The sequence below is a fragment of the Gadus morhua genome, chromosome 17, assembly GCF_902167405.1.
Source record: "Gadus morhua chromosome 17, gadMor3.0, whole genome shotgun sequence".
Lineage (NCBI taxonomy): Eukaryota > Metazoa > Chordata > Actinopteri > Gadiformes > Gadidae > Gadus > Gadus morhua.
Window position 1 is genome coordinate 12,591,139 of NC_044064.1, and position 12,500 is coordinate 12,603,638.

The 12,500-nt window shown below is 44.4% G+C and overlaps 1 protein-coding gene across 1 annotated transcript in view; it reads left to right on the forward strand.

Annotated features, from left to right (window-relative positions):
* The window catches only part of si:dkey-172j4.3 (diacylglycerol kinase delta), a 54,194-nt gene that overhangs the window by 2,703 nt on the left and 38,991 nt on the right, over window positions 1–12,500 (forward strand). The window contains exon 3 of the mRNA XM_030337753.1: window positions 696–800. Coding sequence (XP_030193613.1) covers window positions 696–800 — 105 coding nt within the window. The remainder of the gene's footprint in view (window positions 1–695; window positions 801–12,500) is intronic.

Here is a 12,500-nt window from a genome sequence, read left to right on the forward strand (position 1 = left end):
GCGAATGTGTATCGTACCACGCCAAGTTCTAAATCATTAAGGGAATAATTGTAGTCCACTTAAAGTGTGGCCACGAATCATGAGGCAGATCTGGTTGCATGACCTTCATAAGACCTTTATAAGGGTTTTAAACAAAATGCTTGTTTATCGACAATGTATAATCAGATATCTATCGATAATTAATCTGAAATCTCCCATGACCCCATATGCAAATCAGACTCCCCTAAGTGGGGTTCCCGACCCACTGGTTGGGAACCAGTACATTAGAGTGTCTGGAGCAGTAGAGACAGCTCGATAGACCTCTAGGCTTGTGGTATCTCACCCTGTGGGTCGTGACCCCCCTCTGGGAGCACAAGATAGAGTTTCAAGGGTCCGGTGAGGATTTGTGTAAATGTTTTGTTTCCATCAATAACATTTCAATAGTGTGTAATGTAGTGTAGTACTCAAAAGCCAGTTGAGTGGGTTGATCAGCGAGTTGTCCTTATAATCTTAACAATATATATATATTTTTTTTTTTACATTAATGGACAGATATTTTAATTTTCTAATCACCAACAATGACAAATATTCTTTAATTCAACATACTTCTGTTCTTTCTCCTCTCCTCCTCTCCCGCTCTCTCAATCTCCTTCCACTCCCCCTCGCCTCCTCTTCTCCTCTTCATCTTCCATCCTCCTCCTCCTTTCCTCCTCCAGGCGGGGGAGGCGGGGGAGGAGTCATCGGACAGCGATGGGGAGCAGGAGGAAACGTCCCACAAGCTGATCCGCAAAGTGTCCACCTCGGGTCAGATCAGAGCCAAGGTAGGACAAGAGACACAGAGAGAGAGAGAGAGAGAGGGGGGTGGGGGGGAGGGAGGGAGAGGGGGAGAGAGAGAATTTCTGTTTTACTTCTACTTACGTGCTTTCGCAATGTAAATGTACGTCTCCGATGTCAATAAAGCTAATTGAATTAGACAAAAATGTTATGGGGGAGAGAGAGAGAGTATGTGTGTGCACAAGAGAGAGAAATGGCAAGATATTAATGCGAAATGGAGAGAGAAAGATGGGAGCGAGAGAGAAATGAATTAACCCTACTTCTTACTCGCTTTGTCACTGTAAATGTACCTTTCCCAGGGCAATGAATCCCTCTGAATGGAATTGAAATTGAGAGAATGTGTCTGAGAGAGAGAGTATGCCAGAGACAGCTAGATGGAGTGTATTGTGTGTACGAGGGAGACACAAATAGAGTGTGTGTTTGTCAGGGAGAGAGAGAGAGAGACCGAGAAAGAGGGAGAGAAAACATGTGTATATGAGGATTGGAGAGAGAGAGAGAGAGTTAAAAAGTTAGGAAGATGATGAGAGAGACTAATTGTCTCTCTCAGAGAGGCAGAGGAAGAGTTGTATTATGTGTCCGTATGTTAATGCATATGGGCGTGTTACTGTACTGGTGGGTGTGTGTGTGTGTATATGTGACGTGTGTGATGGTTACCTCTATCCCACACTAAGCTCTTGACCTCTGACCCCCAAGGAAATCATGCATTTAGCCGCTGGTGCCTTGCTTGGCCCCTTCAAACACAATTTGTCTCTCTCAACATCTTTATTACGTTTTAGTTTCTTTTTCTCTCTCTCTCTCTCTCTCTCTCTCTCTCTCTCTCTCTCTCTCTCTCTCTCTCTCCTCCTCCTTCCTCTATTCCTCTAAACCTCTCTTTACCTTCCTTTATTACTTCCTCAATGACAATGTTTTCCTGCAATCTGTGAACCCGGCCATGGGGTCAGCTGCCCTTTGGCCTGATGTCAGTGTGCTCCCTTCACCCCTGTTTATTGGTGAAGGGGCCTCATCCAGACGAGCCACCTGATTGGCTGAGGGTATACTGAAGAGCTGAAGTGATTGGAGGGTGATTTTGTCATTAGGAAGAAGCTTAATTACTGGAACGATGGCGTTGTCTTGTTTTCACTGTGATTTCCAGTAACTCACAAAACTATTGATTTTTTGAAGTATTTATTTTTTCATGGGGGCATTGGAACAGATTATGCAAACACACAAACGCGCACACACAGACACACACACACACACACACACACACAGATACAGATACAGACACACATGCACAAAATCCTCTTTCAATAATCATTGATTTACTAATAATCTTTATCAATATTTAATATTGTCATGGCTTTAGAATTATTTAGCCTGTGTGTGTGTGTGTGTGTGTGTGTGTGTGTGTGTGTGTGTGTGTGTGTGTGTGTGTGTGTGTGTGTGTGTGTGTGTGTGTGTGTGTGTGTGCTTGTGTGCATGTGTGTGTGCTCGGTTGTATGTATGTCTGCGTGTGCACGTGTGACCATAGTTGGATTCCTTACCGGCTCCGGTTGCTTTACTGTAATCACGCATGGATCGATACCCGTGAGCAGCAGTGTTGGGTAACCGTGGCGACAGCATCCCGTATCGCCGTGTCGATATCATTAGGATGTTTCTAAGAGCAGAGGAGAGTTGTGCACGCGACACCAGCCTCTCTCTGATTGGCTGCAGGTTTGGAGCGTACCGTTTTGTTTGCTCCGAGGCCTTGAGAATCTTGAGAAGCCGTTGCCATGGTTTTTTTGGAACAGGAAATGGATGAATAGAATTTCGAGTGCAGTAAAAGTTGGCAGATGATTTTTGTTAATGCTTATGCTAAACAAAGATGAGGGTGGAGATAAATCAATGCATTGCTCTGCTTACTGAAAGTGGCACAAAATATACAATTTCAAACCAATAAGATTTGATACTTGAGAAATCCTTTTATCATGAATATCAAATATTTGTTCATGATGGAAGGAATTTAGCTTTTGAGTTGGTTTTGCTGGGGAGCCTAGTGTAGGCTAGGCATTGTCAAACAAGGCGTTCACTGGGACATAGAGTTATTGATTATAAGAAGAAGAGATGACTCTGTGGAAGTGATCCTAACAACTGAGGGAAGCGAGTGGAGTTGGGAATCATGTTATACACGGATGGAACGGAGGGGCTAGTTAAACAAAAAGCCTTCACCGTTTTTTTTCACTTTTGAATGGAGAGAAACTTTTGTTGGTTAGTAAACAAATTATAAAGGTTCAAAGTCTATGTATAAACACTCTAGCCTCGGAGAACCGGGGAATCCTGTTGGATCCTGGCCGACCACTTCATTCAACACAGGGTGTGTGTGTGTGTGTGTGTGTGTGTGTGTGTGTGTGTGTGTGTGTGTGTGTGTGTGTGTGTGTGTGTGTGTGTGTGTGTGTGTGTGTGTGTGATTAGCTTGTGTAATGTCACGTGATTCAGGTCGGATTAAATATCGACTCCGGGATTATGGTTCAATGGAAGCAAAGGGTTTAGTGGATTTGTGTGTGTGTGTGTGTGTGTGTGTGTGTGTGTGTGTGTGTGTGTGTGTGTGTGTGTGTGTGTGTGTGTGTGTGTGTGTGTGTGTGTGTGTGTGTGTGTGTGTGTGTGTGTCTGGGACAAGTATAGACAGATGGAGAAACAGATGGATAGCTAGATTGACAGTAGATGAATGATCCAAACTTCCACCTCCTCGTCCAGCTCCTATCCCCTCTTCCTCTGCCCCCAAACTTCCCACATCCTTCTCCCTCCTCTTCCTCCACTTCCTACTCATTTTCCATTCTCTTCCAAATATGGTCGTCTGGCCCTCTTGGCTTCCTCCCCCGGCGCCTCACCACGCGGCTGTCACTCAGGGCGTCCCCAGCGCCGCGTCCCACAGCCTATTAGCATACTCATTAGCACGCCGCGCGCTAACATACTTGTTAGCCGGGCGCTTACTCCTGCGAGTGCCGACCCCGACACTTGACACTATCAAATTAAGTCACAGCGTCCTGCGATAACCCAACAGCATGCTGCCGTTCCGCCCGCTCAGAGGCGGGAATTGTGAGAAGGCTTTTATTTTGAAGGTGATTGTCTAGAGGTTTGGAGGATTGATTTTTAGATCATGGGTCTCTATAATTAGGATTAGACCAAGCATTTATTCTTAAAGAGGCTACCTAGAGGTTTAGAGGTCTGATTTAAGATCATGGGTCTCTATAATTAGGATTGACCCTGGCTTTTATTTTGAAGGAAAGGTCTAGAGGTTTGGAAGGACTGTATTAAGATCGAGGGTCTTTATTATTAGGAACAGCAATTAGTGCAGCCTCGTCGCCATGGGAACACGACCGTTTGAGAACAGGAAGTCATTCGCTTTTGGAGTTGTGTGTGTGTGCGTGTGTGTGCGCGTGCGTGCGCGTGCGTGCGTGTGTGTGCGTGTGTGCGTGTGTGTGTATGTGTGTGTGTGTGTGTGTGTGTGTGTGTGTGTGTGTGTGTGTGTGAAGCAGGTGAGCTAATTAGGGGGACCTGGTTCACACACACACACACAGACACCTGTGTCTGTATAACACCTCTTTGTTGTGTGTGAGTGGTAAATGGGCCGTATTTGGAAATGTGATTTCCTCTGCCACATGGTCACGCACGCACACAAACATATACACACAGTCGCTGACTAACACTCACTGACACCCACTCACTGACTAACACACACACACACACACACCCACACACACACACACACACACACACACACACACACACACACACACACACACACACACACACACACACACACACACACACACACACACACACACACACACACACACACAACCACACTCACATGTTAAGATGACTAGTGATAATGTCTCATAATAGAGAGAATAGAATACAGCCATAGAAAAAGCTATGTTTACTGTGTTTCACACCTTTGTATTTCAAACTCAAGCACAGTGAAAAGTTGGTTATTAATTGGTTATTAACAAGAGGTAAATACAACGAATGCATTATAACAGTGTTTTTAAACTTGATGGATCAACCAATCGCAAGTGAGAATTGCAACCTTTCTGTGTACATTTGTTTGCTTAACTAATTGGCTAACTGGCTGCCTGTCCAGCTAATTAACTTTCTGTCTAGTTAACCTACTAAAAGCCCAACTCACTGGTTTTCTTATTATGCGCTAACTCGTGTTCTTAATAACTCGTTCACTATGCCATTTACAAATGAAGCTTTTTTTTATTGAGGCCAGAGTGAGTAAGCTGTTTATTTATAACTATTTTGACTGAAAGGGAGAAAAGTGATCTGAGAAAGCAGCTCTTAAGCATGTTTAGCATCACTATGGCAACTGGGGTCACAGGAGTTAGGGAAGTTGGTTTTCCATCAACAATTCTCTATCTCTCTCATCTATCCCTGCCTCTATCTCTCTCACTATCTTGCTCTCTCCCATTGTGTAACTACTCCTGGCTGACTTATGTAAGGTCTCTGGATCTTTAGTATTCATTTTGCGTGTTACAATACAGGACACATTCTTTCTTCACAATCACTGTCACATCACAACTTGTATGACAGTCACTGTTGCTATTGTTACGTATTACTATCTTTATGTTTTCTTTCAACGGGATACGCAGAGATATCTGAACACTGGCATCGACCTGTCTTACCTAGATTAGACGAGTTGTTTAGTTCCATATTCATCGTTGTGTGTCCAGAAGGGGGGTTTGCTTGGTTAGCATTTCCTTTTCCGTTAGCCGCCTCCATTGACTTGTAGGGTTACAGTAGCCTAGCTCCTGTTCATTTGTGGGGAATATACTTTGAATTACATTCCAAAGAGTTTCAATGTATTTCAAGGTCGCTCATTTAAAACCGTTTTGAGAAGCAACACAGTAAGATTCTAGTTTATTTACAAACACGCAGATAATTCCGCACTATTTCCGGCGGTGTGATAATAAGCGACTGTTCAGATAACATAGGACATGGTTATTCAAAGGGTATTCCCCTCAAAGAAGACAAGCTAGGCTACTGTATCTCTGCAAATCAATGGAAGTTGCTAATAGAAAGCAAATGCTAACACTGCGAACTCTCGTTCTGCACCCAGAAACCCGTGCTGTGACTAGGAGAAGGCTGTCTACAATTGAAGTCCATGCAACTTGATCGAGCTCAAACTGATATAGCTTGTGTGTTTGGGTGTTTGTGTGTATGTGTGTTTGTGTGTGTGTGTTACTGTAATTAAGAGTTTTCTATTTTAAATCTGAGAAAACCAAATTCAATGGAGAGCCACCAAGCCATCACCTGGATCACAAAACGTCTACAAAATATTGAACCAATAATAAAAGAAAACAGTCACCTCTTCATGAACTACCAGCATGAAAGACAGTGTGGCATATACAATAAATTAATAATACGTAAAGATGTTATAACCTTGGCTCAACTCAACCCAAAACCAGTCTTACCTTAAGCACAATTTCAATCTACCCTTCCCCCCCCTTTGGCCTCAAACATCTCTGTGGATCATTCTTCTGTGGGAGAATACAGCTATGTCGCCCATTATGTGGAACCAGGATGAGACACTTCTCCAAATCCTTGTAATAACGACTCATTCAACCCAAGGTTCTCTGTGTGAACTTTCTGCAGTTGAATTCCCTCATGTTTAAACCTACAGTTGTTTTTAATCAGATATTAGATCGACCTCTTCTCCTTCGGTTTTTCGGGCGAACTAGCAGCGTTAAAGTTGCACGGTGCCACCTACTGCACTGGAAGGTATTACAACTCGACTTTACACAGGATACTGTATATCAGAGTGGTTGGAACACCCTTGGAATGGCCTGGAATGTTTTTTCCCAGGGCTCTGACAGACAGGTGTGCACAATCTAACGTAAAAGGACTTCAAATGGTTCCAGAATATAATGATAATATAATATAAATTATTATTATTACTATTGAATACTTTCAGGGATGCTGAGATCACATTTAGTCACCCCTAAAACGCACAATGATGAATTCAGAATCAAAACACCGCATCTGAATCTCAGTAAGACAGGCCAACGCCTGTTTGCAGACATCTCGGCGTATCCATTTAAGTATTAGTACTGAACTGGAGGGAGGGACAGTGATCAAGTCTGATGTGTTGTTAAGACAGATTTTCCCCAAATGAATCCCGTGTTGAAGGAGGCTGAGCGAACACTGTCTGCATCCATTTGCTTTGCATCTGTTCCAATATATGGAGCCGGGGAATGAAGCGATGCTCTTGTACAAGTCCCTCTCCTCTTCCTTCTGCACGACTTTGTGTAGGTGTATGTTGAGTTATGTAGCTGTACTCTTTACTGTGTGTGTGTGTGTGTGGGGGGGGGGGGGGGGGGGGGGGGGGGGGGCTGTGCGTGTGGGGTGTGTGTGTGTGCGTGTGTGGGGGATGAACAGGGATAACTTCAAGAGCGTATAGTGTGTGGGTTGACCGTGTGTGTGTGTGTGTGTTTGTGCTGATGTGAATATGTTGAATAAGGCCTGTGGAGTGATGCTGGTGAGAGAGACAGCGAGTGATAGCGATGGAGAGAGAAAGAGAGCGAGTGAGAGAAAGGGGGGGGGGGTTATTTTACTCAATCCTTTTAACACATTTCTCTCAGTACTTACGTGATTATTGTCGCCGTTACAATAAAGCATCTCGAAACAATATAAATAGAAACCGCTAGATAAGACACATTAGAATAGATTGATCAAATCTATATTTTACTGACATACCGACGTGGTCTTCCAATTGGACAGGTTCTCTCTTCACCTCTTCACTGCGATAGCCAGTGTGTGTGCTGAGCACTCTGGCGCATGCTGGTGGGTGGTACACGCTGCAAGTGGAAGAGGTGTTATGCCATACACCATCACACACACACAAACACACACACACACACACACACACAAGCATGCTCACTTTTTTGAAGCGCATTGGAAAGTGCTGTTAGGATTCAAATCAATTATTATGGCTAATTTTATGTTATTAATATCCGATCTGGTGTTACTTTATCTTGATGTGGCTCAACCTCCACCTGTTCTGTCCTCTCTTGCTGTGTATTCTTGGTCTTAGTGTTGTGTCTGTGTAGGTGTGATTCCCCTGCATGTGGGTAAGGCGGTGCTGTGTTCTCTGGTTGTATAATATAAACATGCTCAGGTGTTTAGAAGTAGGAAGACCCCACTTATCCTATCCCTTATGTAACTGATGTGGGCTGACTCCACACACACACACACACACACACACACACACACACACACACACACACACACACACACACACACACACACACACACACACACACACACACACACACACACACACACACACACACATGCTGCCTACCATAGCTCTGTTCCTCTGCAAACTGTAGCTGTAAAAAGTAGCTCATGTGGGTTTTTCGTTGCCCAAAGGACACGCAGGCAGTCACTACTGGTAACAGCAGCAGAACAGGGAATTGAACCTGCAGCTGGTTGGAGGTGACTTTACCAAATGTGACCTCAGCCCCCCCTCGGCCCCTCACCCCAGCACACACACACACACACACACACACACACACACACACACACACACACACACAGTCACACACAGTCACACACAGTCACACACACACACACACACACACACACACACACACACACAGTCACACACACACACACACACACACAGTCACACACACACACACACACACACACACACACACACACACACACACACACACACAGTCACAGTCACGCAAACACACAGTCACACAAACACACACCACCTAGGTCTATGCACTGCCACAATACATGCACTAGCACGCACAGGGTTAAGACATGGTGTTCTAGATGGCAGGCTCGTATTTCAGAGAGCGAGTGTGTGCACTATTGATTACTTAAATAGAATGAAATCACAGGTCAATGATCACGCCCACTCACACACACCCACGCACTGTTCAGTCCCTGGCAATGGCTGAGTCAGGAAGTGAAGTCAGAGGTACAACAGGAAATCCAGCTCTGCAAGCCACAAAACCAGGTTCTACTACAGACATTAGTTTGTGTTAGATAAGAATCAATTTTATCTCAGTATTATTATTCCATATAAGTTTAAAGCGGACATGAATCAGCCTAGTTTCGATAAGTATTGTAAGATATCTGGAGCAAACGAACTAAATGGCTGACGCAATCGAGCCGGCGACGAGCGAGAGCTTGCCCCAAACGGAGGCTTGTCGAGCCGTCGCACCCCCTCGGTGGGGAGGGGGTGGGCCGCACCGAGGCCCACCAGATCTGCCCTGCAGGACCCCGGCCTGTATTTATCAACCGCTGATATGTTAGCCTTAGCGAACGATAGCGGTGAGCTACGGTACAACGGGACATAGTAATGTTTGAAACGTCTGTGGTTTTCGTCAAGTCCCTCATTATAGGTGACTTATTGGCGAGTAACGACCTCTCTAAGGGCACTCAGAGAGGCTATTTCCTTGAAGGCGCACACACCTATTTAATTGCTAGTGAACAGGGACGGACGGCCGCCACACCAAACCTGAAAGCAGGAACAGCCGCACATAGAGGAGCAGCCCGGGACTTCAGCTTGTTGGTCCGGTGAACCACCCTCTCCTCACAACCTATCCTGAATTCACAGAATCACCGTTTACCCAGTGCTCACATCAAACCCGAGCTTTACAGATAATCAGAGGATTCTCCCGTTTCAGTGCCGCTAGCCAACCATGCCGAAGAACCATTCACCTGCCTCAAGAGGCAAAGCCTGAGCCTGGACAATCTCTCCTCGGTTTTTGACTCGGTACAGTTCAGTGCGACATCCAGGGGCAATCCAACACTGAGTCTCCATGCATCGCTTTGTTTGTTTGGGGTTCCTTGTTTTCCACTGAGTCAGCTGTTCTCTAATAAATGACTGCAGGACCCTAGCCAACCGGCCTCGTAACGTCACAACCTACGCTAGGGCAAGATGGTGGCGCCCTTGTTTGAAAAACATAGTTTAGAAACTGTTATCCAGTTTCACTGACGGTGTTTAACCTTTTAGGTGTTATAGTGTGGGAAATTATCTTGTCAATTATTCTTACCACATCCATGGTTTCATTTCCAGGGTTTCAGTAATAGGTTCCAATTCTGGTAAGGGAGTTGATGTCTGAATTTCCTGGGGCAAAAGCAATGCCGTATGAGAATAACGACCGAAAATCATCATGTTTGTTCTTTATGTCCTCTTACCTCGATTCCATCCATCCGCCTCCCTCAAACTCTATCTCTATCTCTTTCCCACTCTCTTTCCCACTCTCTTTCTCTCTATTTCCTTCTCCCTCTATCTTGCTCTTTCTCTGTCTTTCTCTATATCGCTCCCTTTCTGTCTTCTTCCATTTTGGCCAATACCTCATTTAATGGAGGACTCCGTTAAAGGCAAGCTTGCCAGATCTCTCTCTCTCTCTCTCTCTCTCTCTCTCTCTCTCTCTCTCTCTCTCTCTCTCTCTCACTCTCACTCTCACTCTCACTCTCACTCTCTCTCTCTCTCTCTCTCTCTTCTTCCCTCCATTAAAGCCAAGCTCGGTCATCCATCAACCTGCAAGCCCATTAGGGGAGGGGAGGGAGAGTGAGAGAGGTAGAGAGAAAGAGAGAGGGGGGGTTGAGAGAAATGATAAGGAGGGAAATAGAAGCCACATCATCATCATTAGACACATGCAGTGTACCAGAGAGAGGGAGGATGAGGAAGACGGAGAGAGGGGGAGAGGGAAAAACCAGAGCGTATCATCATCATCGTCATCGTCTTTACGGTGATCACGGTGGTGAATCAACCCATCATGGAGCAGGATTCATTTCAGTTGTGTGATGGAGTTGATTCCCTCATGTAATGGGGTTATATCTAGCGTTTAATGGTGTTGACTTCATCATGTAGAACGTACCAGGTAATGGGGTTAATTCTAGGGTTCGAGTGTATTATAGTATTTGATGGTGTTGAATGCATCAGATAGTGGGGTTGATTCTAGTGTTAAATGAGGTTCAATTATTCAGGTAATGGGGTTAATTCTGGTGTTAAATTATGTTGAATTATTCAGGTAATGGGGTTGATTCTAGTGTTTAATGATGTTTAATTATTCAGGTAATGGGGTTGATTCTAGTGTTTAATGATGTTGAATTATCCAGGTAATGGGGTTGATTCTAGAGTGTGATGATGTTGGATTCACCAGGTAATGGGGTGAATCCTAGAGTTTAATGGTCTTCAATTCATCAGGTAATGGGGTTGAATCTAGTGTGTGATGTGTGAGTGGAACGCATCATGTAATGGTGTCGCTGTGTGTGTGTGATGGAGCTGAATCCAAAATGTGAAAGAGTGTATCCCAGAACGTGATGTTGTTGAATCCGTCCATGACCGGGTGGACGACATTGTGTAGATTATAGTCACGGTCAGGGCTGATTTCCCCATGTAACAGAGTTGATCCCGGTGTGTAATGGAGTCCATCCTGTTAATCCTGCATGAGCTCCGGGCCAGAATGTGTCTTTGAGAAACACTCAGACGCACACACTTCCTCATTTACTATCTCTGCCTCTCTCTCTCCGATGCGCTCTCACAGGCGTTGGCCATAAAAAAAAAAAACTGAACTAAAAATAAACCCCCCTCACAAGACTTCCTCTTTAATTTGTTTCTAACTCTTTTTCTCTCACCTCTCCTCTCGGTTCTCCTCTCCCCTCCTTCTCTCCCCTCCTTTGTTCTTTTGTCTGGTCCTTTTTGCGTTCATTTATTTCTGCATGATTTTCTTCTAATTTATCTACGTTCTGTTATTTGTCAGTATACAGTACAGCACTCTGTGTTCCCCTTTCTGTCTCTCTCTCTCTCTCTCTCTCTCTCTCTCTCTCTCTCTCTCTCTCTCTCTCTCTCTCACTCTCTGTAACCAAAAATAGATTTACTGGTTCTCTCTCGGCTTTAAAAAGAAAACTGTAGTGCACACACACACGCACACACACACACGCACACAGGCTCATCGAAACATGCAAACAAATAACCACATAAATTGCATACAAAAACAAAACAGAAACAGTCACACAGTAGCACACACACACACAAATGCACTCACACGCTCACATGCACACAACAGTCAAAACATACAAGCAATTAACCGCATGCAATGCGTGCATGTGTGTGGGCGTGTGTGTTCGAGTGCCTCTTGAAAAGCAACAACATGAAGAACCCCATCTGTTTGTGACAATCGGCCCAGCTTGAGTGTGTGTGTGCGTCTGTGTGTGTTTACAGTTCAAATATAGCCCACAAGAAACCAAAACAATATAATCTTAGAATTTAACGTAAATATGCTCACAGATGGTTGGGGTCAAGGGTCGCGTCAAGAGCCAATAAAGATGGCTCATCAACTGAAACCGTTTCTATTTTAAGCAGAGGCGGAAAACTATTTACGGCGTGAGCAGACTGTAAAATGTAATGAATAAAACGGGCAGTTAAAAGCTAAAAGTTAAAAGCAAAAAAGTATTTACTTTTACTGTTTACATATTAGGACTTATGGAGAGGTAGAGCCTAGATATGTATTTTATTTTAGCTCAACTAAATTGTAATTATTTTTAGTTATAGGGGTACTGAACCAATAACACATTTAATTTTTTCACTTGGTCATTGTGAAAAGTGAGGGTCGCATTTCCCCAGATCCTAGCATTTAGCTCTGTTTACCTGTGCATACATACATAGCAGTAGCCCACACTACAAACAACAACCA